The sequence below is a fragment of the Hyaena hyaena genome, unplaced genomic scaffold, assembly GCF_003009895.1.
Source record: "Hyaena hyaena isolate Hyena2069 unplaced genomic scaffold, ASM300989v1 scaffold_35, whole genome shotgun sequence".
Taxonomy (NCBI): domain Eukaryota; kingdom Metazoa; phylum Chordata; class Mammalia; order Carnivora; family Hyaenidae; genus Hyaena; species Hyaena hyaena.
Genome location: NW_024080667.1, coordinates 3,017,422 through 3,043,621, shown reverse-complemented (window position 1 = coordinate 3,043,621; position 26,200 = coordinate 3,017,422). Strand labels below are relative to the sequence as shown.

The 26,200-nt window shown below is 58.3% G+C and overlaps 1 protein-coding gene across 2 annotated transcripts; it reads left to right on the top strand.

Annotated features, from left to right (window-relative positions):
• Positions 1-874: 874 nt before the first annotated feature.
• On the top strand, positions 875-25,979 carry RCC2 (regulator of chromosome condensation 2). Of its 2 annotated transcripts, none has more exons than XM_039229024.1 (13): positions 875-954; positions 2,114-2,402; positions 7,920-8,013; positions 11,035-11,178; positions 14,104-14,235; positions 14,586-14,674; positions 16,342-16,456; positions 18,332-18,498; positions 20,000-20,180; positions 20,405-20,510; positions 21,241-21,313; positions 22,920-22,997; positions 23,617-25,979. In XM_039229024.1, the coding sequence occupies exons 2-13, from the start codon at positions 2,121-2,123 to the stop codon at positions 23,719-23,721; spliced, it is 1,566 nt and encodes a 521-aa protein (XP_039084955.1). In that variant the 5' UTR covers positions 875-954; positions 2,114-2,120; the 3' UTR covers positions 23,722-25,979. The 2 variants fall into 2 exon arrangements, with proteins under 2 accessions (XP_039084955.1, XP_039084956.1); XM_039229025.1 differs by lacking the exon at positions 875-954 and adding an exon at positions 961-1,074.
• Positions 25,980-26,200: the final 221 nt, after the last annotated feature.

Sequence of the window (26,200 nt, the reverse complement as noted above, 5' to 3'; positions counted from 1 at the left end):
GACCTGTTGTAGGCAAAGAGGGGTTTGGGAGGGAAGGCGTGGTGAGGGGTGGGGGCGGGTATCAGTGACTTTCCGGCTTCTGCAGGTTTTCTGAAAACTCCTTCAGCTGACAATATTCAATACACCAAGGTACCATGTGTGGGGGTGGCGTGTCCTGAGCCCCATCAATTATCACACGTGATTACTTGTTTAATGGTTTATGTCTCCCATTAGTGTGTTTCACCAGGACCGGAATCTTGCCTTCTAGCTTTATATCCCCGGCACCCAGCACGGTGTGCCTTACAAGTACTTGGGAGCTTAGTAAATATTTATGAAAAATTTCCATCGACACTAGCGACTAGTGCATCCTTGGCCTGCCTATCAATCCCTAGCTAATTCACTAACAGAGCAAATCTTCCTGTAACACTTCCACGTAACAGCAGCTTGCTACATACTGGGGACACATCCGTAGGCAAAGAAGACGCAGCTTCTCGTGGCACAAGAGGAGATTATTCAAATTGTATTCATCCTTCGTTCCGATCACTCAATTAGGGCACGTCCCTTGTTGGCTGATGCGTGAGCCAAGTAACTATTTTCCAGCGAGTGTCCTCAGGTGACCTGTCTAGACGTGCTCGGGAAAAACAATCTAACATGTTCCTAAACCCCCAAAGAAACCTCTGGCGCGCAGAGGACGCGGCGCGGCCTGCGGAAGGCGCGGGACCCGAGCGGGTGAAGTGCCGCCGCGTGGCGCCCGGCGCAGCCTCGGGTGGGCAGGCGGTCCCCGGGGCGCGGGGCCCGGGCGGGGGCGGAACCGGGCCGCCGCGGGGTCCGCCGGCCGGCAGGGGGCGCGCGCGCCCCGGGCCCCGCGCCGCCCGCTCGGTCGCGCGCTCGCTTGCCGCCCGGCAGCACATGTGTTTCTGTTTTGTGTTGTAGCATTTGTTCTGGAAGCTCGTATTTACATTTTAAGTGTATCTGGTGAGTGGGCTGGAGCCCTGATCTGGGCCGGGGGGGTTGGTGGTGGAAAAAAAGCCCTCCGGTACATCTTGTAGTTGCTCCTCTTCCGTTTTCTCTCCGGTTTCTCATCACTCCAACCAGGTAGGGACTGAAAATCAAAATCGACAATGTGCAGTTTGCGGGATCAGGGAAAGTTTCCCCCCCCTTCCCTTTTTTTTTTTTTTAAAGGAGAAAAGGTAAAAAAAAAAAACAAAACCTGAGGAAGGGGGGGTTGGGGGATTGAATGAATAAAAAGGGGAAGGAAGGCGGATCCACGTGGTTTAATCGGAGACAGACAGAGATCCCATTGTTCAAAATCAATAAAAAAAAAAAAAAAAAGCAGACAGGGAGAAAGCGCAGGGACGCTGGGGGAAAGTAGCGGCGGAGCGGGGCACTTTGCAGCCGGATCCGAGGGACCGGCTGGGCCGCACGCTCGGGGAGGGGCCGGGAGAGTTGGGCACCATTAAAGTTTTTATTTTTCGTGTCTGTGCGAGCAGGTGTTTGGGGCTGGGGCCCGGCTCTATTCGCCCCCCTCTCGCCGGGGGCAGCCCACCCTTGAGGGATTAGGCTAATTAGAGCCAGAGGTCGGAACCCCCAGGCTGGCGCGGAATTGGGGGCTCGGGCGGGGGAAGGGGACGGCAGAGAGAACTGCATTTAATTGAGTGGGCTTGGGGAGGGGGACGCGGAGACAAAAGCAGCAGGTGGGGCGGCCAGGGAGGGGGAGCTCTTTCAAAGGGGGGATCTTTGAAGTATCCTGGAGCCCTCTCTAATTAGAACGTAGAGGGTCGGAGGCTCCTTTTCCTTTCCCTTTACTTTTTCGGGGACCAGGCTGCAATTGTGATGCGATGTAGGCAAACCTAACTTAAGGATGGGCCGGGGGGGGGGTCTCCATTTTTTTTCTTTCCCTAAGCGGATTTCAGTCGGAGACCTGGGCTCCCGTGCGGGATTCCCCGGAGGAGGCGCGCCGGGGCCCGGGAGGGGCGCGATTTCCTCCCGGCTCGCCCCCTCTCCGCCCACCCCGCGGCCGCCACTTTGGGGAGGGCAGGGGAGGAAGTGGAGGCCGGTGGCTCGGCTGCGCTCCCCTCCCCCCGCGCAGTTTATAACCCGTCCATTGTGCGCCGCTGCCCCGTGTCTCCTCCAGCGCGACCATGCCCAGGAAGAAGGCGGCGGCGGCGGCCTGGGAGGAGCCGAGCTCGGGCAACGGCACGGCCCGCGCCGGGCCCAGGAAGCGCGGCGGCCCGGCCGGCAGGAAGCGCGAGCGGCCCGAGCGCTGCAGTAGCAGCAGCGGCGGCGGCAGCAGCGGCGACGAGGACGGCCTGGAGCTCGACGGGGCCCCCGGCGGGGGCAAGCGCGCGGCGCGCCCGGCGGCGGCCAAGGCGGGCAGCGCGGCCGTGATCATCACCGAGCCCGAGCACACCAAGGAGCGCGTCGTGAGTGCGGGGCCGGGGGGCCCGGGGGGCCGCGGCGCGTCACTGCGCGTCCTGGCCGGGGGCGGCGGGGCCGGCGCAGGCCGCGGGCTGAATCATCGCCGCCGCCGCCGCCGCACAACAAAAGGGCGCGGGCCGGGGGCGGGCGCGGGCCGCGGCCTAGCCGACCCCGCCGCCCCCGCCCGCGCGGCAGTTGGACGTTGGGGCGCGCGCCCCCCGGCCCCCGCCGAGGGAGGGGCGGCCGGAGCCCGCGCCCGCCCGCCCGCGCGAGGGGGTCATGGCCCCGCCCCCGGCGCCGCGCGAGCCGACTCCCTCCGCCTCCCCTCCCCCTCCCGCCCCGGGAAGGGAGACTTTTGCAAGTTGTCTTGGGCCGGAGGAGGGGACGCGCGCGCGCCGGGTGCGGCCCACGGCGTCGCGGGCCCTCGCCGCTCCCAGCCCCCCTCTCCCCCCACTGCGGCTGCCAGTCGGCCGGGGCGCCGCCGGGGGAGGGGGCCGCCGGGGCGCTGCGGGGAGCGGCGGTTTGCGCCGGGGCTTTGAGGTTCCCGCCGCCTCGGCTCCGGCGCTCCGGGGGGGCGGGGCCTGGCGGCCGCCGCGCATGCCTCGTGCGGCCCTGCGCCGTCTCGCGCCGCCGGGGAGGCGGGGGCGGCCGGCGCCGGGGCGGGGTGCGAGGGCGCATGCTCCGGAGAGCCCCCCCCGCTGAGGTCGGGAAGCCCCCGGGGTTGAGAGGTGTTTGGGCTTTGTTCGAGGCTAGCGGTCCGAGGGCGCGGGGGCTCCCGGTGGGCTCCGGGTGGCGCTCCCCCTTCCCCGGGGGAGGAAGCATCGCCGGTACCCTGAGCGGGGTTGAATTCGCGGGTTAGAGCTGGGCCTGCAGATCTTAGTTGAGGTCGTGACCAACTCAGCTGCGGTGCCCGAGATCTCAGCCCGGGGCCTGCGATCCTCGAAACCCGCAGGCTTCGTGTGGGACGTGTGTCTGGAAGAACGTCAGAGCTTGTGCCAGGTTTCGGATAACCCCCAAAGAGTCAGGACTTCCACTTACCGTGTGCTCTGGACAGGCCCTTTGAGGTCCTCGAAGGGTGTGTAAGGGTTAACAGTACCAGAGTGCTTTCCCCCAAAGGCGCTCAGTGTTTAAATGGTTAAAAATGATGTGTTTCTTCATCCACTTAACTGATGGGAAACTGGGACGCGGAGTGTAAAAGGGCCGATCTCAGCGTCGCACGGAGGTAGATTTCCACATGGGCTCAGGTGTTTTCTGATGGCATCCTTAACCCCTGTGCAAGGTGGTCCTGGGAAAATGATTTGTGGCTGCTCTCATTGAAAGGGTCAGCCCATCAGCCGGTGGAGGAGAGCCCGTGTCTGTGGAATGTGTCACCTAGGGTCTGGGACCAGGTCGGCGCCAGGAACTAGCCACAGCGTTGAGAAACGAGCACAGGAAGGCTTTCCTTTGGCAGATCTCATTCTCTGTGCACTACTCTAGCCATTTGCCCCTCCAGGCCTGGTGAGTTGGGGGACTTAACAAAAAGGGCAGCTGGGCTCCGCCTCTGCTGTGTTTTTTGTGCGTGAGTTCCTTCAGCTGCAAGGGCTCCACTCCACCTGTCGGAGCAGTGAGCTTTCTTGTCCTCAAGGAAGAGATTCATACCCCAAGGCTGAGGTTCACCTAAGAGTGTAGCCCCAGGGGGCGCGTGGGAGGCTCGGTCGGTTAAGTGTCTGCGGTTCAGGTCATGATCTCTCTCTCCGTTCATGAGCTTGGGTCCGTGTAGGGCTCTGTGCTGACAGCTCGGAGCATGGAGCCTGCTTCAGATTCTGTGTCTCCCTCTCTCTCTGCCCCTCCCCTGCTCCCACTGTGTCTCTCTGTCTCCTTAAAATCAGTAGACGTTAAAAGAAAAAAAAAGTGTAGTTCTAGAGTGTGTGTGCAAGACACAACCAACTCCACCAGCACTGAGCGTGGCTGGCTTGTCTGGTGCAAACAGCACTTGGTCTCAAGGAGAGAGGTTCCTTTGCTTCCTGGGGGTAGACAGACCTGGCAGTCCCTTGCAGTTGGCATTTGCTTTGTATTTACATCTCCAGGATCTTTCGAATTCTTGATACTTCCATACAGATCTATGCATACCTTCCGCCATCCCCTTAAAAAACAAGAGGCGTGTTAAGCAGTAGAGCCGTTTCCTTTGGGCCAGTCCGCACCATCTGAGGCTCAGCACATCTAGGATACTGAGGGTTCAGATGTCCACGGACAGTGCAGACCCCGAGTTTCAAGTTCTTGTTAGCATCTTCTGGGTTGGGTCCGGAGTCCAGGCCAGGCCAGGCCCCCGCAGCCCCTCCTGCTTTCCTACCGGCCGAGGCCCTGCGTGGGTCTCCTGCTTGGCCCCGGGTTCCTGGGTTCTGGGGGAAGCATAAGGTCTCCTTCTGCTAAGCTGTCCGGCCCCAGGCTGCCAGCGGCCGATAGCTTGTTTCAGAAGAGGTTTTCGACGCCGCTGGTGAGGGCTTCCTGAAGGAGGTGTGGGAGAGAGCGGCCGCCAGGAGTGGTCCGGAACTGTAAGCTGTCAGTCGTGAAAGGCGAACCCAGATACTTGTGTGGTTGAGGGGCAAGGTTGCCTTGAGTAAGTAAAGGTGTGTATTTTTGTAAAACATTTCTTAGGATTTCAGCGTCCGGAAACACTCTCTTCAAGGTTTCTGTGCAGTGTGGTCAGGTGAGCGTTTTGTGACGGTCTGGGGTCAATGGCGTGTGAGCTACGGAGGCCACGCAGAGTCCCGGGAAACAGTGAGTGTCCCAAGCCGTCAGGGCTGGTTTGCTGAGGTTTTGTAAACCCTGAGACAGGTCTGGCCCATCTGAAAGGGCCTGAGAAATACGACTGAGAAGTGAGCTTGAGTCTGTTTTAGTTGATAGCCCTTTAGAGAATTTGTCGTTGCTGCCAGGTCTCTGAACCATCCGTCTTCTCTCTGCCGAGGGTAGCGCTCTTTTAGAAGGGTATGTGTTAAAAGGTTGACTCTCAGCCACTATGTGTTAAAAGGTTGACTCTCAGCCTCATGAACATGCCCCTTGCACTTGGGCAATAATTCAAAAATCGCTTTGGACCAGAAACCCCATTTTGTTGATTGGAGAAGGCTCCATGCGCTTTTTTGCGTGGCAGTTCATCTCGGCCCGGCTCACGTGACCAGGCTGGGCGGCAGCAAGGCGACATGAAATTGACTCATTCTGTCGGGGAGGCTGTTGGACCGGCTTCGTTGTCACCTGGCCCTTAGACACAAAAAGCCATCTCTTGGCCCATCAGGGAAGGCTGGACCATACCTTGAAGGGTCACCCAGCCTCAGGCTCTCCGCCCTGACAGGCACGGGCCGGGGAGGGGGGGGCCGGTTTGGGGGTTTCTCTGCCTAGAGCCAGCAGGCTTTGGGGTCTTTCCCACCTGATGACCCAGCTCAGGTCTGTGACCAAGAGGGACATGGGCCGCGATGTAAAGGGCATTCGGAGTTGTGTTCCTTATTTTAATTTTTTTACTTCACAGAAGGTAGAGGGGAGAATTAAATTATGGACAAATAAAGTCAGTGGCTGATGACAAATGACTGTGTGGATGATAGCAGTGAAATCTGGCCTTCTGTTACTTTGACCTAACGTGTGAGGACATAAGGCCCATGATGTAAAAACCTGAGTGAGATAACAGTCTCTCCGGAGGAATCAGACCACGGAGACTGGAGTATACTCCGTCGACCAAGGCGCTCCGCAAACCTCGTTATCGGGAAGGCGGGAGTTTTGTGTGCGCGCCTAGCTCCCGTGCCTTGCTGGCACCTGCGGTCCCAAGAAACCCACCCCTGCCCTGCGCCAGGGCAGGAGGTCTGGCCGTCTGATGGGTGGCAGAGGTCGGCCAGGGCCGCCTGCAAGCTGCTGCTTTAGGAAATGCCTCTCGATGTTGCTGTTTGATGGTCGTGTCGCCCTCCCCCCCCAGGGGTCCTCTGCCCACCTGACCCCAGAGCTTGTCCCACTGTGCCTTAGTGACCTCCTGGGTCTCTGCTGCCTCTCCACGCAGACCTGAGAAGTGATGGGGAGCTGCCCGGTGACAAGGGCAGAGACCCAGGGCCGCCCCTTCCTTGGGGAACTTGACGGAACCCACTGGCTGCTGTTCACCGTCTGCTGTTGTAGATCTGTAGAATGTTCCAGCCAGGCCCGCCAGCTAAACAAAGAAGGGGAGATAACCGAGGGAAACTAGGCTCCCGTTCAAGTAATCCGAGTCTTTGGGTGCCGCGGGGTGGGACAGCCCTGCGATTAAGGTCGTTCTCTGAATAATTGAAGCCCGGCGAAGCCCTTCTCTGTTCACGGCTGTTTGGTTCCCCTTCGCGTGCTGCCTTCTGCCTGCAGGACATGTCCCGTAGGCGGGCTTGGCTTTCTGCAGCCACGTAAACGTGGGCAAGCACGGTGGGGGCCATTCTGTGGCACGTCCGAGGCCTCAGGTTTGGGTCACAACTGAGTCCCCGGGCAGGTGCGTTCCTCTTAAAAACGCACGCGTCGTGTTGCCAAATGGCCTGTAAGGGTCACCACCGCCTAGACGTTAGGATGACTTGAGCCGGGTGGCTGTTTTTCATCAGGCCCTCCAAGAACAGTTCTGTCCATAGGGGGATACCGTTCTCTTTAGTGTCTGGGGTTGGTGAGGTGGAGGATGAGGCAGAGAGGGAAGTCCCCTTCCCCGGCCCGTAAGGAACAGGGTGCATGGTTCGGAAGGGAGTCTTTGCCTGACTGCTGTTTTAGACAGTGCAGCAGACTGCTGAGGTTATTCTGATGAGGGCCACCCTGAAGAGGATAGCGGCCTTTTAAGGCGGTGTGGATTTCCATCCCCAAGCTCTGTGTTGGGCGGCTGAGGGTCTGGAGCGGAACACTGGGGTCTGGAGCCCTCCATGTCCCTGAACTCACTGCTGCTTCCCCGGCTGGTGAGCCAGTAGTGGGGACGAGCCCAGCCCCACCACAGCAAGGTTCTCCTGGGTCACACTGTGCTCTGATGATTTCCCCACGGAAAGCGCCTGGCACTGCGGGGCAGCCCACGGAGGGACTGTCCAGCATCACTGGCGACACAGGGCTCCCGAGGCGTGGAGTCCCCTGCGAGGCAGACCTAGCCCCAAGGCCGTTGTTGTAATCCCTACTGTGTGCTTGGCAGGCCTGTCACAAATACCCGTATAGGCAGTTGGCGCGGTGCAGGGGAATGCCATTTGGCTGTGTTATTTATTTATTTATATATTTTAGTGTCCTGTAAATGGTAACTTTCAAGAGACGTCAAAGGGTAACAACGAGCCGGGGCATAATGAACGAGCTGCTGTGGGCAGGTTTGGGGTTATGCACACTGATGAGGCGGTGACTACCTCAGGCCTCCATTTGCGGTGCGAGCTGCCAGCGGGGCCCGGGGTGGGACACGCAAATAACCAATTCTGATTTTTTTCTTTTCTTTCTGGCTGTCTTGGTGGGGGGGGGGGGGTGAGGGGGGACATAGAAAGCGAGAAGTCACATTGCAAGCTAATCCTCTTTCTCTCTTTCTGTCTCCGTAGAAACTCGAAGGGTCTAAGTGCAAAGGGCAGCTTTTGATTTTTGGGGCAACCAACTGGGACTTGATTGGTCGAAAAGAAGTGCCTAAGCAGCAAGGTAGGTTTCCAAAACTGCGTGCTGAGTTCTCGCACGCAGAATTCTGGGGATTCTGGCGGGGGTCCGCCAGGTGGGTCTCCTCTTCATTTACAGAAGCCTTCAGTTCAGAGAAGCCAAGCAACTTGCCTGAGACCACAGACCCTCCCCCCACCCCCACCCACCCACCCCACCCACCCTCCGCTGCCAGGGGTTCCCAGAGACCCCGGTCTACTGCTTTGCAAGTCTGTTAAAAAACCCGATTCCAGATCGCGTTACACCTGACTGCATATAGGATTAAACGGGAAGAATATAAGTAGCCGCAAATAACATGGGCCCCTTCTTTCCATCCATCTCCTCCTCCTCATGACAGTTATTTTCACGAAAACGGTGTGGCTGGTCCTGCGGGATGTCACAACATCCAAGACGTTTGTCACGCACCGCATGTCAGACCCCTGACCCTTTAGACGTTACAGAACGGGTCAGTTCTTTGTCAGCCGCCAGATTACAGCAGGAACCGGTCGGACAGAGCAAGTAATGGTGTGTGGAGTGGAGGGAGCGGAGAAGTCCCAAGAAAGTAGGTTTTGGTCCCCAGGGGCTTTTAGAAAACTGGTATCATTTCTCAGACAGCTGCTGGCCCATCCAGGAGAGGTGAAGCTGGCATATCGCCACATTTTATGGCTTCTTGATTCCATTTGGAAAGATTCCCGAAGTGCCTCCCAGCATTGCCCAGTGAACAAATATTTGCACACTGACGCTCCCTGGTGCCTCGGGACACGCCGAGGAGGTCGTCTTATTCCGTGAACATGGCGGGAGTTCCCGGCAGGAGCCCGCCCTGCGGCTGGGGGACCAGGAACCCTCCCTCCCCCCCACCCCGCCCGCCCGCCCGCCCCCTGAGAGCTAGCTGAGCCTCTGCAGCCCTGCTGGTGGGCCACGCCACTTCTCCGTGCTCTTCCAGCCAGCGGAGCACTCACGGTTCCACACGCTCAGGCCCACGGAGGGGAAGTAGCTGGCAGAGGAGAGCAGAGCTTGGGCTGTCGGGTGGGGCGGGATTGCTGGGCTCCCTGCACCCCCGTGCGGCAGGGAAGGCAGGGACAGCACCCTGTGGTTGGAGATCCGCTTTCTCGGCCTGGTCGAAGGCACTCCAGGCCCATCTAAAGCCTTTTTGTCCTTTCCCTTTCGGCCTTTGCTTCCCAGATGGGTCTCCCTTTAAATGAAGTTTTATGTAATTAGATTGACGGGTGTCAGCCCTCTGTAAGTACTTTAAAATACCTCTTGGCTCTCATGACCTCGCGGGGAGACTAAACGCAGGGGCGCGGGGGATTTGTTCTCCCATTGCTGCAGAAGCCGAAGTCTCCTCACCCCCCGGGGAGCGAGCTCGCCAGCTCCCGCGTGCGCGCTGCCCCAGACCCCGTTGGATCGGCACCCTGCCCGCTCCACTTACAGGGTGACCCAGTGACCCGTGCTCCCGCTCCTGACCGCCAGCCTGGCTGAGGAGCCAGCCCTGCAGTGGGGGGCACTGACTTTGGCTTGTGTCGCCCCAGACGCCGGGCTCCCGGTGTCTCGGCCAGGGGTTCCCCCGGAGCTGCTGTGGGGAAGGTGCTTTGGCGAACCAGAGTGTCTGGCCACCTGTGACACAGGTCCGGGCAGCTGCCACACCGCTCACCTCCGCGGTGTCCCCGTGCACTGTGTCTTGTTCCCAGAGATGACACATGCCCCCGTGCCTCTTGTTTTCATGATAAACAGACTTGAATGTAACCCACGAAGGCTGTTATTTTTGGTCTGCTCTGTCCCAGGGAGTTGGTTTTCTTCCGCCTTTGGGAAGAGAGGAGTGTCTCCGGGTTGAGAAGCTCAGGGACCTTGCTGTGTGTCTTTATGACACATAGTGCCCGCAGTGTCTAGTGGGCGAGAGGCTTCAGCATCCCTTTGCCAGGGTGGCCCCTGCAGTTCCAGGAGGGTGCGCTTGGCGCCCTCTGCTGGTGGGGTGCGGGCAGGGTAGGACCGGCCTCAGGTTCGCAGATGCTTTTCCACTGGTGCCTGGTAACTGATCAGCCTCCTAATCAGCTCAGACATCCAGATGAACGAGACACAGTTGACGTGGCAGCGGCTGGCATTTCATCATGGTCCCCACAGGCCTAGAAACGTGCTCATGTCCCTGTCCTTGAGAACCCCAAATTAAAAATGTTCAGCACAAAATTGGCCACGCCCTGTCCATTGAAAGGAAGAAGAGCAGGTTTTGGAGGAGGGAGCTGTTTTCTCTCACCCGCACACCCTCCAGTGTCCTGAGCGCTTACTGGGTGCCAGGCATTGGTGAGGCCCTCGGGTTGCCAGGACCGTAGAAGGCACATGAGTTCAGTACGCTGAGTGCCATGATCAGCCTCACGAGGCTTGGGGAATGACCAGGTATGGGGGGGATGTGGTCATGGGGGGCTTCCCAGAGGAGGTGCTTGATACGAGGTTTTAAACAACAGGCAGGGGACAGGGAAGGGCATTCTGTGGGAGGGAATGCATGGGCAAAGGCAGGGGCCCATGACCCGGCCACTACAGTGGGACCCCCCCGAGGCCGGAAACCATGTGGTAGGGGAGGGGTGTCAGCTCCGCCCCCTGCACAGAGCCTGGTAGGTGTGCAGGGAGGGTGGGGACATGCAGACTCCAAAAGGAGCCTCTGGCTGCAGGGGGGAGGCCGAGGTAGAGAGCAGGCAGGGGAAGGTGACCTAGGGCATGGGGAAGGAGACATGGGGTCCGCCTCCAGCTTCCCTGGGTTGGGCTCCCAACAGGAGGGAGAGCACCATGCCTCTCTGGCCACTTGCACGTGGATGTGCTTGGTGGCCAGTGCATGAGGGCCTGAGGTCCCTGCGGGTTGGGGCCCAGACACACAGGTGCGGCAACCGTTCTGACCCCGCTTGGAGTTGCAGACTTTGTCCCGGAGCCGGGGTGACGCTGCACCCCAGGAGAGAAAGCCCCTGGTGGCCGCTGACGTTTCTCGGGTGCCTTTCGCCCGCCCGCCGCTGCCACAGCGTCTGATTTGCCTCCTTTCCTTTGCAGCTGCCTACCGCAATCTCGGTCAGAATTTGTGGGGACCCCACAGATACGGCTGCCTGGCAGGGGTCCGGGTGCGGACGGTGGTATCGGGCTCATGCGCCGCCCATAGTCTCCTCATCACCACAGAAGGGAAGCTGTGGAGCTGGGGTAAGTCCGGGCTGGGGTGGGGCAGGGTGACCCAAGAACGCGACACCCCCCCCCGGCGCGGGCTTCCTCCCCCTTCGTCTGTTCCCCTGGAAGGGTGGCCTTTTTTGCAGCCGTGTTTCCTCTGCCTGATTTCTGGCTGGTCCCTCCTGTCCCCTACAAGTGCATCCCCTTCCCCACTTCTCTGTCATTCACTTGTATGCGGCCACCTAATTCTTTGAATCCTCTTTTTTAAACCACCTTTTTCTGGATGTTCAGACTGAATCTTTCTGATCTCGAGGCACCTAGAATTGAATTCCTATTTTAGGCACGCCGTCCCCTGGGCAGACAGTCCCCCCCCCCCCCTTTGTGGCTCAGTATTGACGTAAGACCTGTGTTCTTGCCACTTTGAATGCCACGGGCCACATCATGACATCGGCCACTGTGTCCCTGCGATCCTGTGCCTCTGGTTCCGGGGGAATCACAGGCCTGCAGGCCGGGCTGCTCGGTGCTTGTTTTCTTACTAGATTTCCCGACAGCTGAGCTCGCTTTTCCTCAGTTGTGCTGATTTCTGGCTGCTGGACGCCCTCGCGTGCGCGCCTCGGCGGTGGCGTCCTTGTCCTCCTCCAGTGTCCCCTTGGAGGGCTTCCACGCGCTGGCGCCCCTTCCCCCTTCCAGATTGCTGATCCAGGTATTGACTGAGGCTCAGTTTAGCCCCACGCCCTCTGGTAGTTCCTGGAGTCCTCTCCCAGCTGGGCACGCTGGCACCGGTCCCCACCCTTTGTTTCTGGCCCTTTGGCTAGCTTTTAGCCCATATGACTGCTTTTTTATTTCGGTCTGTTTGAACGATTTTTTGCAATTTCATGAGCTGCTGTACCGAAGTCCAAATATATTAACATCTGTTGTCTTCGCTGCACTCGGCTAATTTTGTGATTCTGTTGGAAAAAAAAAGACAAGCTGACAAGGGTGTCTGGCCCAAATTTAAACTTTAGTCTCTGGGTGCCATGCTGACACCACCACGGTTTTTCATTTTCTCCGATGGGCACAGAGCTGGGTCCTTCCCCCAGGGCACCTCCTGCCCAGCGTTCCGGCACCAAACGCAGCAGTCTGTCCGAGCTCCAAACTTGAAATAGCTGGTTTCTGATCTCTTCACTGAATTTCACTTATGTGGTGCTTCTAAAAATGTCCCCTGTGCTGACCCTGCGGCCAGGTGTGACGCTGAAGGCTGGGCACCCGTCTGGGCCCCAGAGTAAAGATCGGTGTCCTGGGGTGAGCGGACTGGGTGCTGCAGGGGGCGGGGAGGGGCCAGTGGGGATGTCCCGCTTCCGCGGTCAGCCACTTTCAAGGGCACGGGACGTGGTCCCGTGTCCATAAGTGTCAGTGCTCAGCCCATCACGTTCGAGGGGTCCGTACCTGCTAGGCACTCAGGCCTCTCGTGTGGCCGAAAAGGTGCGCCCGGCACTCGTTCTGGGTGGACTGCCCTTCCCGGTGAACGTGACCGCTCCCGGTAGAAGCCGGTGTCTGCCGCTCCTGCTGGGGGGAGGGGCTGGAATCCGCGCAGGTCCAGTGGCGGTTGTTCCCGTAGCTGGCCGTTCATCTCCTGCGCAGGCGCCTAGGAGGCTTGGGCCTCATCTTCGTGGCTCTGCTCTCTGTGTCTCCCGTGATGAAAGTTCGTTCGTCGTCAGGGAGGGTGTAAACTGCCCCTCCCTTCCAATCCCCCAACTTCCCAGCCCCGAAAAATCTCCCAAATCTGTGTGGCTACCTCCGAGTGGTTCTCTTGGCCAGGGGGACCCGTGAGGGGCTCACCGAGTCGGTTGATTGGGGAGCTGTTGTAGCCCATGTTGGAAACCAGGGAAGGTGGAGGGGCTCCCCTCCCCTCGCCACGTCTGCATCAGAGCTAAGAGCCTTGCCAGAGGGCTAGTGCTCCATGGAAGGTTCTGGCAGAGCCTGCACCCTCAGGCCTCCCTCCTCCTTCCTGGTTCACAGCCTGTGAGGCTCCAGAGGCAGAGGCGACCCCGTTGTCAGGAAGGTCTTGTGGCCGGTGCGGTCCTGTCCTTTGTCCGTCACCCAGGTTCCCGAGGCTAAGGGGCCCTGTGGAGGGCGGGCCAGGAGGTGGGCTTGGTGCTGTGGGGTGGCCGTCGTCTCCAGGGCAGATGAAAGAAATGACGGGCAGAAGTGAACCGAATGGTCCGCAGACGATGCCCAGGGCACTGAGGTAATTAAACTCTCGTGTGGCAGGTGTTGAAAATGGTTCCTCTTATGGGGCGCCTGGGTGGCTTAGTCGGTTAAGCGTCCGACTTTCGCTTAGGTCATGATCTCGTGGTTTGTGGGTTCGAGCCCCACGTCGGGCTCTGTGCTGACTGCCAGCTCAGAGCCTGGAGCCTTTTTCAGTTTTTGTTTCTCTCTCTCTCTCTGACCCTCCCCTGCTCACGCTGTCTCTCTCTCTCCTAGAAATAAATAAAACATTAAAAAAAAAAAAAATTAAAAAAAAAATGGTTCCTCTTAAAATCCATCTCAGAAAGGAACGAGGGAATTGTGGTCTGGCGGCGGGGAGAGAGAGGACTGCGTTTCCGTGAGCTCATCTGCTTGGGCGGACCGAGCATGTCCTTGCCCCGCCCCCGTGGCAGAGCCTCAGAAAGTGCTCCCAGGGGGGTCCCAGCTGCTGTCCCAGAAAAGCAGGTCAGGGAAGGTGAAGTAGGTGGCAGTGGCCCAGGGAGAGGTCCCTGGGGAAGAAGGCGCTGTGTCCCTTCCCCCAGGCACCCGACCCCACCCAAGCAGGCCTTGCAAGGCTGGCCGTTGACAGAGAAGCCCAGCCTGGACCTTTCTTCCTCCTCGATCTCAGCCGCCGAGAGCAGGGCACCTTCCAGGGGGACCCAGACGTGCCTGCCTTTTCTGTGACGCTGCTCTGGCCACCCTCTCTTCCCTCTGTGTCTTGCTCTTGATCTGCAGGTCGAAATGAGAAGGGACAGCTGGGCCACGGTGACACCAAGAGGGTCGAAGCCCCCAAACTCATTGAGGGTCTCAGCCACGAAGTGATTGTATCCGCGGCCTGTGGGCGGAACCACACTCTGGCCTTGACAGGTGAGGAATGGCGCGTTTCTTCTACGTGTGGCACGAGGCTGCATGATCCACCTTGGGCACTGGGGACAGAGCTGTCCCTGCGGCTCTTGGTCAGGATCAGAAAAGTGCCCAGAGAACCCCTGGGAGGCGGAGGCGGAGGCCGGGAGGCGCTGTGTGCTCCTCTGCGCTCTCGGCCCCGGCCGTGTGCTGGTTCTGCTCAGAGCTTGTCCGCTCCACCCGTTCGGAAACAGTCTTCTTGGGTTTCTCCTGGCAGAGTAGCTCCTTTTATTGTCTTGGAGCCCTGATTCCCGATCTCTTTCGAAGCCTTCAGCGTTCTTTTTCCCTTCTGTGATTCTGCGCTCTCCTTCCAGAGACAGGCTCCGTGTTTGCATTTGGGGAGAACAAGATGGGGCAGCTAGGCCTCGGCAACCAGACGGATGCTGTTCCGAGCCCGGCTCAGGTACCCGCGCTCCTCTCGTCCGGCCCAACGGCCTTTTCTCTTCACTTTTGTGCTGAATTTTCGGGGGTGGGACCAGATACCGCTCCCTGTAGTGGAAGCGATGGCTTGTAGAAATAGAGTCTTTGAGTGGAATGCACGTTATGGTCTTTTTGTTTGTTTGTTTATTTTTGAGAGAGATGGAAAGAGACAGAGCACGAGTGGGGGAGGGGCAGAGAGAGAGGGAGACAGAATCCAAAGCAGCTCCAAGCCCTGAGCTGTCAGCACAGAGCCCGATGCGGGGCTCGAACTCACAAACCATGAGGTATTCATGAGCCGAAGTTGGATGCTTAACCGACTGAGCCCCCCAGGCGCCCCCACATTAATGCCTTTAAAACAGACTTAATACGCGCTCATGGCTGAAACACTTGCCGAGATCGGTTTTGCTTCCTCATTGAGAGAATGTATTCTAGAGGCCTGTGCTCCAGCCTGTACTGCGCTCTGGCAAGAGATGTTACATGGATGTGATCTTGTTGAGTTTTGACCTTGTTCCCTGCCAGGTGCCTAGGACACAGACTGGAGTCAGACAGTCCTTTATTCCTAAGGGACGTAGGGTTAAGTGGGAGGGGCGGGCATCACATCTAACACATGACTACTGATATAAAGCAGCCAAGTGGTGAGTGTCCGATTTATGGTTTAATGATGAAGGCAGGGACTCCGATTTCGTCTCTTAAAAAGGGGGCAGGGGCGCCTGGGTGGCTCAGTCAATTAAGCGTCCAACTTTGGCTCAGGTCATGATGTCACGGCTCATGAGTTCGAGCCCTGTGTCAGGCTCTGTGGTGACAGCTCAGGGCCTGGAGCCTGCGTCTCCTCTTCTCTCTGCCCTTCCCCCACTTGCGCTCAGTCTCTCTCAAAAATAAATAAATGCAAAAAAAAAAAAGAGAGAGAGACCTGGGCAAACTTAACCTGTGGTTTGAACGAGTTTTGAACTGTCTCTGTCTCGTCTGCCATCTGCTCCAAGGAGGAACCTGACAGTTTCTAAGGGAAGCCAGGACCGACAGGCAGGGCCCAGGGCTCACGCTTCTTGGCGAGGGCTCCCCCTGACTGATGAGTGCAACAGCACCGCTTCCAAGTGCTGTCTTACATGTGTTTCCAGAGCCCACGCTAAGTTCCTTGGGCCCTTGGCTGTCTTCTTGCCGGTCTTTGAACCACTTGATTTCTCATCCGCACACCTTCGGTTGAGACTAGTTGGCCTAGTATTCTTGCAGAGGGCGAGGAGACCGTGAGAAAGCTCCTCTTGAAAGTCCAGGCCGAACTGCCAGAGACTAGGTGAGGTCTGGGGGGGTGGGGGGAGGGTCGCGTGGGGGTCAGTTTCTGTGGCTCCCCCCCCTTCCCCCCAACTAGTGCTGGTCAGTTGAGGAGAGCCTTGATTGGGCGCAGGGTCGGGCACACGGAGTGATACAGGGATCGGGGCGCCGTCGGCCGTGCCTTGGGATCCTGCTCTGCTGGGAAGGCGTGGGTCACAAGGGTGTTTCTCTACATGCGTCCCAAGCTTTCACATTCGGAATTGCTGAGTCCATTAAATTTCCATTGCAATCTAGTGATTGTTGCACACTGACCTGCACAGAGGTGGAGGCTTTTTATCAGTCTTTTAAAGAAACGTCTGAGAGTCTCCTGTTCTGTCTTTTCAGATAATGTACAACGGCCAGCCAATCACCAAGGTGGCCTGTGGAGCTGAATTCAGTATGATAATGGACTGCAAAGGGAACCTCTATTCCTTTGGGTGCCCTGAATACGGTCAGCTGGGTATGGAAACATTTTTTAAAAGCTCTGTAATTCAAATGTGTATCTGGGGCCAGGAGTGAGTGTGGGCCTGCACACACATGTTGGAAATGTGGGTAATTGATCGCAGATAATAGCCTTGATCCATTAAGTGGATCTCCCATTTGCTGGGACAGCGTGTCCTAACTCACAGGGTTGTGGCGCATTACAGTGGCTTGCCCTTAATGAGTAAGTCAGGCTTGAGTCCGACAAACGATTCTTTTTTTTTTCTTCTGATAATGGGAATTCATTTATACATAAAAGGATTTCAAAGTTGTAAAAAAAAAAAAAAAAAGCATCTTCATTGGGTTTCATATTTAAAGATTTGCCTTTATTGAAAGCAGGAGCATCATACAAGATTAAGTCTGTTCTGTGAACCCTGGTCTGGGGGATTGTTTCAGGTACAGGCACGTGCCCCGTTCCGTGTAAAGTTCCTGGGGCCCCTCCCGTTTTCATCCCTACACAGAAAAACACATTCCCTTCTGTCTCATTGAGCAGAAAGGGAGAACTCGGAGAGCGGTTCTCAGTAAGTGAAAATGCCTCCTGATTTTACAAGGTCCCCATTTTCTTTTCCCTTCTGACACCAAAGTGTTTTTTTCCCCCCCTTCTGGCGCCTTCCCACACCCCAGCCCTTTTTCGAGTAGGAGGTGAGGAGTGGGCGCCCTCTGCTGGCTCCCTAGCGGCATGCCACCCCGGATCCGCCACGGCCCCCGGATCTGGGTTGCTGGGTCCCCACGTCATTAAAAGCAGGCAGATGGAAGACAGTATAAATAGAACAAGGAGCATCTCGCTGGCCTTAGACTTTAGGGAACAGTGACTTTGTGAAACTAAATATACCTCAAGTCAGAAGTGAATAAGAAAGAACAGCCCCTTATGCACATTCCGTGTTGGTTGCCAGGGAGTTGCCAGAGGCTGTTGGAGAAACCGTTTCCATGGCCACAGGCCCTGGTGCCATCGCCAGCCCCGGGCAGAACACCGGAAGTGTGTTTCCATTCGACTTCCGGAGGGGTGTCTGCTCCCCCACCGCCTCTGGCTGCCCCAGGCCTGCAAGCAGGCAGGCGGGTTGCCCTTCAGGGAAAACCACACGCTCTTGTTAATGACAGTGGCTGCTCGCAGGCCGCGCTCGGAGCACCTTCTGCAGACTCTCCTCTCCCCAGGACACCTTCTCCAAAAGTAGCTTGAGATGCTGGCCTTACATAGATCTACGGAATCCGTTACACTTCTCGGCTTTCTTTGAAACCCTCTCTGGGTCCCCTTGTCCAAATCCAGAAGGATCCCTTTTCGAATTGGAACATAGGAATGTAACCTTGGAGAAGCGTGTCCCGGCGCTTGCGCCCCCCCTCCCCTCCATGACGCATTTACTGGGTCAGGCAAAGCAAAGATGAGAATGTGCCATTAACTATATCTTAACCTCGTAGTGCTGCGTTTAGGTTACTAGCAAGTAACAAAAACTTCAGTCTCAGATTGTGTGCCGAACTTTTTCTTTTTCTGTCCGTTCTTGGCCCGCCTGGGGGCCAGGTGGGGCATGGAGGCTCTCAGTAGGCCATTCCTTTGAGTCAGCAGCTTCTGACTTTGGCCACAGCTCACAAGAAGTGTGGTGCGTGTCACAGCCTGATGACGTCAGAGGCACGAACAGAGGACTTGTACAAAACAACACCCTTGTGTGGACAGTTTCCCATTCCGTTCTATTCGTTTCTAAAAAATAATTGGTTTCACCCCCCCTAGAATCGATTTCCTGATACTGATGGGTTGAGCCCCGGGTGGGAAGGCATCACCTTGGTGGGCAGAACTGTCCCGTGAGGCCCCGATGCCAAATCGGGGTGGTCAACAGCCACTGACCACCGGCTCTGGTCACTCCAGGACACAACTCGGACGGGAAGTTCATCGCCAGGGCACAGCGGATAGAGTATGACTGCGAGCTCGTGCCCCGACGGGTGGCCATCTTCATCGAGAAGACGAAAGACGGGCAGATTCTGCCGGTCCCGAACGTGGTTGTACGCGATGTGGCCTGCGGCGCAAACCACACGGTAAGACTTGAGGGTTTCCGGCTTTTCCTCTGCTTCCCGAGCTTCCATGCTGCGGTGAGGGTGTGCGTGTGCTCCAGCGCCCCAACACGCGACTTCGGCCGGGACTCTGTCCCCGGCACCCGAGACCCCGCGCCCTGCTTCCTGGGCTCTGCGCCATTCGGGCACATCCGTTTTCTCCCTTTTTAAGTTTATTTATTTTGAGAGAGGTCGAGAGCGTGAGCTGGGGAAGAGGAGAGAGAACCCCAAGCACAGAGCCTGACATGGGGCTCGGACTCACAAACCCTGAGATCGTGGCTGGAGCCAAGATCGATTCAGACGCCCAGCCGACTGAGCCACCCAGGCGCCCCCAGCGGGTGTAGCTCTTCCATTCGTGGTTTCTCCATAAGTTGTATAGACGAAGTTAAAGGATAGATTTGGGGTTGGAATCGTGGTGTCTTTCTGGTTTCGGCTTTTTGTCTCACGGCATCACAGACCTCTTTCTGGGTCCACAGAGGATCTCCCCCTGTACGGAGGGTGTCAAATGGTTTTTTAACCCTGGAGGCTGTGTCCTTGAAGATCACTTTAGATAGATGGCGATACAGTTTTTTGTACACGCGTGCTTTTATCTTTATTGCCCTCTTGCAGTTTTTTTGCCCAAGAATGCCCGCCAGTCAAAGTTGGCCCTCTTCTCTGTTGAAGAGCACTGGGCTGGGAGGCCAGAAACCACGCCGGCCTCCTGGTGTGTGCGGGCACAGCCTCTTGACTGGGATGCTCTCTATCTGGTGCTCAGTGATGTGGATTAGTGGGCTGTACATCTTGAACATTGGAGATGCCGTGAAGGAAAGATCAATCGTGTATTGTCTTAATGAATTAAGTCCATGGGGTCGCAGCACCAGTGACCAGATGGAGCTCACCTGTGAACAGGGGCGTCCAAACCAGAGTCCCTGCAGGCAGGCAGGCCTTGCCTCTTGGTTTTGTGCGGTTCTGTCTACACTGTGGAAGGAAACAAGCCTGCTCTCTGGAGATACAACCGCCCTTTTGCTTTGATGAGGCATGAAGAAGACTTGAGACTTTATTTAAAAAAATTTTTTTTAATGTTTATTATTGAGACAGAGAGACAAAGAGCATGAGCGAGAGAGAGGCAGAGAGAGAGGGAGACACAGAATCCGAAGCAGCTCCAGGCTCTGAGCTGTCAGCACAGAGCCCGACATGGGGCTTGGACCCACAGACTGTGAGATCATGACCTGAGCCAAAGTTGGATGCTCAACTGACTGAGCCCCCCAGGCACCCCCAAGACTTTGTCATTAAGGAGGGGAAGTCCTGTCCCCAGCAGAGAAAAGAGCAAATGCCCTGTCGCCTCCTCCACCCGCTCCCCGCCCCCCGCCCTGGCAGCTTCAGATTACGGTGGTGTTTCTGCCTTTGACCGTCAGCTGCTGCAGCAGGCTCTCTGGAACAGAGCGACGGCCCCTCGGCCCCTCGTGTTAGGAGCCCCGTTCCAAGCCTCCATTCTCTCCGCCCGCAGCTGGTCCTGGACTCTCAGAAGCGCGTCTTCTCCTGGGGCTTCGGCGGCTATGGCCGGCTGGGCCACGCCGAGCAGAAGGACGAGATGGTGCCGCGCCTGGTGAAGCTGTTCGACTTCCCCGGGCGCGGGGCGTCCCAGATCTACGCGGGCTACACCTGCTCCTTTGCCGTCAGCGAAGTGGGTTAGTAACACCCCCCCCCCCCCCGCCCCGCCGTCAGGGCCTCAGGAGGGGAGCGTCCAGAACCAAGCCCAGGCTGCCCCCGGCCTGGCAGAGGGGTGGTGCGGTGGGCGGGGCCCACGGTCCTCGTCCCGCTCCCCGGCCGAAGCCCAGTGTCCACACGGACAGGACGCCCCTCTGCCACCAGCGGCGTGCAAGTTCAGTTCTCAGTGTGTGCCTTTCCCCAGGTGGCCTGTTCTTCTGGGGGGCCACCAACACATCCCGTGAATCCACCATGTACCCGAAGGCCGTGCAGGACCTGTGTGGCTGGAGAATCCGGAGCCTGGCTTGTGGGTACGTGGCCGTGCCTCCTGGTGAGCGGGACGCGTGTCCCCTTCCTGGGCCTGGAGGACACGGTGGGGAGGGCGAACAGGGCTGCTTGGGGCTCCAGGGGCTGACAGGTTCTAGAACAGAGGGCTGGTCTTGCCACCCCCGCAGAAGGTTCCCCCGGCGGTTTCCACCCTTCAGTGGTTTGCTGGGCTCTGCTCTACTGCGCAGGCTCGTAGGGTTTTAGCCCGGCATCGTAGGTTTTGGTTACTCTGACGCACTGGGAAGAAACTGTCGTTTAAGTCCATGCTTTCCGGTTTACTTTGAGGACACCTGTTGAGTGACGTGGTGCTTCTTGGTGGGGAGTTCAGTTATGTTGATCAGCTGTCGGGTTGCGGGGGGAGGAGCCGTAGCTCTGGGCAGGGGCTGTGGCTTTAATCTGCCCGAACATCCAGCCCCGTCTGCGCTTGTGGAGTTCCATTCTCCTTAGAGTGAGCTCGTCCCAATTGGATGACCTCTTTTCCCAGTGTGTGTACCCACAAGCCCTCGAGGGAAGGCCGGGTCTCCTGGGGCCCACACGGGTCGCTGTGGGGGGTTCAGGAGAAGCCGGGTGCGCGTTGCCGGAAGTGAGTGTGTCGCGATATTCAGTGGGGCGGCCTGGACTTGAATGCTCGTCAGCCACACCCTGCTGTGGAGCAGGCAGCCTGCGGGGAGGGTCTGTGGTGGCCGCGATGGTCACGTCCCCGCCTGTTCGCAGGAAGAGCAGCATCATCGTGGCCGCCGACGAGAGCACCATCAGCTGGGGCCCGTCGCCGACCTTCGGGGAGCTGGTAAGCGGGGGCCGTGCGGCGAGCAGGGGACCCAGTCTGGGCTCTTTGGGGCCACCTCCCGAAAGTACGCAGGACAGTAGGCGTCCGCGTGAGAGCCCGAGGTCCCTCTTAGTCTTCGGGTCACATCGGCTTTCCAAGGTGATTTGGTCCCTGTTCAGTAATACAAAAGCCTTCCACGTCCTCGTCGTAAATCTGAAAACAGGGAAGCTTCGGATCTCATTTCCCCCTTGGCTTTGCCGGCCGCGATCCAGGTGTGTGGCGATGGGGGGGGCGGGGGGAGTTCTCTTGTTCCCTCCGGGAGGGTTGAAGTCGACGGGCTCAGCAGGTCGTGTGGCCGGTGGGGAGCAGGGTTCTGCCTTCCTGGATTTGTCTGCAGCCACGGGGCCGCGCACTGGGCAGAGCCGTGGGCCCTGGGGCGGCCTCGCGGGTCATATGGGGATGCCTTTCCCTCATTTTTCCTAAATAAGTCAAAGTCTGCGTTGCCTGCTTTTAATCTCCGTTGCCGACCTGACGGGAACTGCTAGCCCTCGATTTCTCATGCGTACTTGGCCTTCCCCAACCGTCTGATTCTTAGGGTTCTGGTGCCTGATGAGTCTTTAAGTTTTAATTTCTTCATCAAGAACAGCTTGGCTGTGGGGCCCGGCTGGCGGTCTGCCCATTCTAGCTGCGATTTGATCCTCAGCCTGTGACTGTTATTTCCTGCGGGGAGGGTGGTCTGTTTCCCTTCCCGCCTCGCTTGCGGGAGGGAGAGGAGGGCAGGAAGGGCTCCTGGGTCCCATCTTTGGGCCCTGGCGGCCCTGTCCTGCTTCTGCACACCCGTGGGGTCTGGGGCTCCGCGGAGGCCCGTGTGTGGCTGCTGCTCAGAGGCGTCTGCGGGCGGAGCCTTAAAACCAGGAGGCTTAACCCGGCCTGGGGCTTACGGGTCATCCTTAGAGCCAGACAGAGGCTTCCGGGGCCTATGGGAGAGAGACTCCGAATAAGGTTCAGCCACCAGAGGGGATGGAGGGGGGACTTAGGGCAGCTTCTCCGGGTTGAGGAGGTGGCACGGCATCTCGGGGGCAGCCGTCACTGTACCAGAAGGCGTGAGGTGGCATCTGGTGGCGGAGATGCAGCTGGGAAGGGAGGCCTTTCCCCACCGGCCCCGGGAGCCCTTCCATTTGAGCTGAGGGGTCTGCTGGCCCTCAAGGCCTTTGTCTAACCCTCTCTGAGCCGTCCTCAGGCAGAGCCTTCGGGCTCTGGTGTCCTGGAGTCTGGTGGCGGGCGGGGGTGAGTCCATCTCTGGGCTGCAGGGTGATCGTGGGGACGGCCGGTGCTCTTTGTGACCTTATCGCCCCAAGGGCCCCAGTGGCCGTGCCTTCCTGTGCTCACGATGGTGTTTTCTCCTCTGCGGCAACCCCCGAAAGGTGCCCGTTGTCGTGTAACCCCCCACAAGTTCAGTGTCAGGGTCTTCCTCAGGTTGGGACTGAGGCCCCTGTGGACAGCACTTCTGTGGGTAGGTGCTGCTCCCTCGTGTCACACGTGGGGGGGCTCTGGCTCCCGGTCACCATGGTCCCCTTCCGGGATACTGTGCCGCCGTGAGCCCACTTCTGTCTGTTCGCCTCGCCAGGGCTACGGGGACCACAAGCCCAAGTCCTCCACCGCCGCTCAGGAGGTGAAGACGCTGGACGGCATTTTCACAGAGCAGGTGAGCACGGACTTGTGGGCCGGTGGCCGACAGAAGACGCGCCGCGCCAGACCGCGCCGCCCGCCTTCGTCTCGGGAGCCTGGCCGGGGCTCGTCCGATGTCTCCTTGAGCGGCTCTTTTGCACTAGAGGTTTTGGCGAGTAAGGAAGTGACACGGGGGCCTGCCAGCCAGGCTCGGTGGCTGCTCTCGCCCTGAGTGACACTGGCCGTGGGACAAGTGTCTTATTAGCACACTTGTTCTGGGGACGAGGGCCTTGCTCTGCCTCGTACCTTCAGCGGGGCCTGCATGCCCTTAGGCCATAGGGCAGATGGTGAGGTGAGGCCCCTGCTGTTCTGGCCGCCGGCCTGACACACAGATGGGGCGGGTGCCCTCACGCAAGGCAGGATCGTGGCAGAGAGGCCCGGAGGCAGGGTCCCCGTGTCCCCACCAGGCTCTGCTGCCTGTGTTAAATCCCTGCCTGGTGGGTCTGACCAGCGCTCTTCAGCAGAGGGCTTTGATGCGGCCCGGGGGGGGAGGGGGCAGCCCCACCTACTTGGGGGGCCTGTCGCCCACTCCCCGCCCCCTTCCATGTGATCCTGTGGACCCCGCTTGCACACCCAGCCCTGCTCTATCCCCGCAGGTGGCCATGGGCTACGCACACTCTCTGGTGATCGCCCGAGACGAAAGCGAGGCCGAGAAAGAGAAGATCAAGAAACTGCCAGAGTACAACCCGCGGACCCTCTGATGGTCGCTGCGTCGTCTGCTCCTCCACTCCTCCCGCGGCAGCTGTCGGTTCCACGCGCACTGGGACGGGATGTCAGACGAGGAATTTCCAGAAAGCGAAAGGTGACCGAAGGTGCATTTTTGTTAGACTCCCTGCAGTTCCGTTTTATAAGCGACTCACCGTCAACTACCTTTTCTGTATGTTTTCCAAAGTGGTTTTTTTTTTCTTTCTCCACATTGAATTAAAATACCTGCTCATAGTTGACTTCCCATTCCCTACAAGAGAGGCAGAAACTTTGAGCAACCTAGGGGTTTTTTGTTTCGTTGTTTCAGTTTTTCTTTCCACCCGCCCCCCAAAATCCACTTCTCAGAACACCCTTTTCCTGCTATTAACTGGCGTTGCGATCCGAGCGGGTGCTCCCACAGAGAGGAGTCCCCGTAGACTCAAAGAAACGTCCCTTCTGGGACACGGCGGCGGCTGGGCGCTGACAAGCCTGGCGGTGGGTCTCACTCTGGAATCACGCCCGCCTGCCTCGGGAGCACCTGGCTCACCACTTCCTGCTTCGTGTAGACCAGCCGAGGCTGGCGCGCTTTTTCTCTGGCTGCTTGTACGCCCCGTCGCCTTTTGGCTGCAACATTAGTAGAATCTGCCGTTTTCCCCCCTGGTGGGGGCTCTGGGGTCTGTGTGTAGCCATTTTTATCTACGTTAGCTGTAAAAGAAGTCCAAATGAAAATCAGGTGATTGTGGACCCAGTGGAGACTCGGGGGGGCAGATGTGGGGGACAATGTATCTGGTTCAAGGGCAGCTTCCGGGCTCCTTGGACGTACTGGGGCTGCCCCGCCAGCACTCGCCATTAGAGATTGATCAGCCAGCAGTAAAAAGTGCATTCTGGAGTCCTCGCGAGGAAGGCTCAGCCCTTGACGTACCAGCCTTTACCACCTTTGTGCTTCTGTGTCTCTCCCCCGCCGGGTCCTGCGGGAACGGGCTCCTGTTCGTCGAACCCAGCTCTCTGGTCGCATGGCTTGGCTTTGGTACCAAAGAGTTGGGATTCCCGAAGAAGTCCCCCTCCCCCATGTGTCTGCGCAGGTTGCGTGCCCGTCGCCCCCGCTCCCGCCAAGTGCCCTCTGCCCGAGCTCGTCACCGGCGTTTGCGCTGCTCTGCGTGAGTTACGAGGTGCCTTTCCGGAACCCCTCCTCTCACTTGGACCCAGGAGAGGCGACAGCTCAGGCTGGGGCTCTTGGTTTCGAGAGGGTCTGGACTGGTTGGGGTGCTTTAAAATAGATTTTTTTTAGTTCCGTGGTGCTTCTGGGGAGAGAGGGGGGTAGAACTTCAGTGTGAGACTTGGGTGGATGGGAAAGTTTAAATATTGGTCCTTTTTTTACTCTTTGCTTTGCTGTTGTTACCACTTGTCATTGTCTCGATGTTAAAATGCCAAAAATGATCTAGTCGTTGTTGCTTTTTCCCCCCGTCACGCCTTACGGCGGCCTCTGCCTTCTCAAGGGCGTGACAGGCTCTGTCCTGGCCGGTCCCACGGCCTCGCGTGAGGAGACCGGCCTGCTTCTTCCTTAGTCTGATTTCACGCTCCTCTTTGCTGTCCCGTGTCCCTAGTCCAGAGGAGAAGCTTCTGCTCCACGAACCTAACTTGTCCAGATCACCCCAGAACTACCGACGCTCTCGCCTCTGCGTGTGGCGCCCACCCGTTTTCCTAGACACCAGCCTCCTTCCTGGAATGGGGGCCTTTAGGCGCATGCGCCCCTGGTACCCGCGTGCCCCCCCTTTCCCCCGGGTCAGGCCGTGCGGTCCCTTTGCAGGAGCTGCCCTTGGCAAGGCAGGGCTCCCGGCTTCCAGGGGACCAGTCCGAGCCCTGCCGCCAGCCTCCGTTAGGGCCCCCGGCCAGGTCGGGGCGGCACAGGTGTACTTTCCCGGTGGAGACGGCCCCGTTCTCTGCCACAGTCCCTCCTTTTGGCTTAAGATTTTAAAATGAACTTCCTACTGGGGGGAGAAAATCATGACAAGAGCTCGGGGGTGGTCCTGCACCCCCAGAGAAAGAAGGGCCCAGTCTGGGCACAGACTCTGCGCCGACCCCTCGGGCCTCGGCCCTGCCTTGCAGCTCGGGAGGGAGCCTTTGGAAGAGGGGGTTTAGGGCGAAGGGGGAGAACCGGAGAAGAGGTTGTGATTTGGTCGAAGGTGCCTGGTTTAGTGCTGTAATGGTCTTATTTTTTTTTTTTATATATATATTTCTTGGAGTAAACATTTTAAATAAACAACATCCTTGTTTACTCTGTTTTGGCTTTTGTGCTTCTTTTTCGGTAGACCCGGCCTCAGCCAGGAGAGCGCGGGGCAGCTTTGCTCTCCACTCCCAGCAGGCGCGTCCTGCCTGCTTCCCACACCTGGGGTGGAAGGTGAGCAGAGCTCCCCACGCTCCCTGGAAACCTGGGACCTGCCGGGGGTGTCCCCCCCCCCCTTTCACTTGCCCAAGTCAAAAACGGGAATTTGTATT

Coding starts and splice junctions, on each gene's coding strand:
- RCC2 (XM_039229024.1), top strand. CDS start 2,121: ATGCCCAGGAAGAAGGCGGCGGCGGCGGCCTGGGAGGAGCCGAGCTCG. Junction 20,181..20,404: donor CTTTGCCGTCAGCGAAGTGG/GTTAGTAACACC, acceptor GCCTTTCCCCAG/GTGGCCTGTTCTTCTGGGGG. Junction 22,998..23,616: donor ACGGCATTTTCACAGAGCAG/GTGAGCACGGAC, acceptor CTATCCCCGCAG/GTGGCCATGGGCTACGCACA.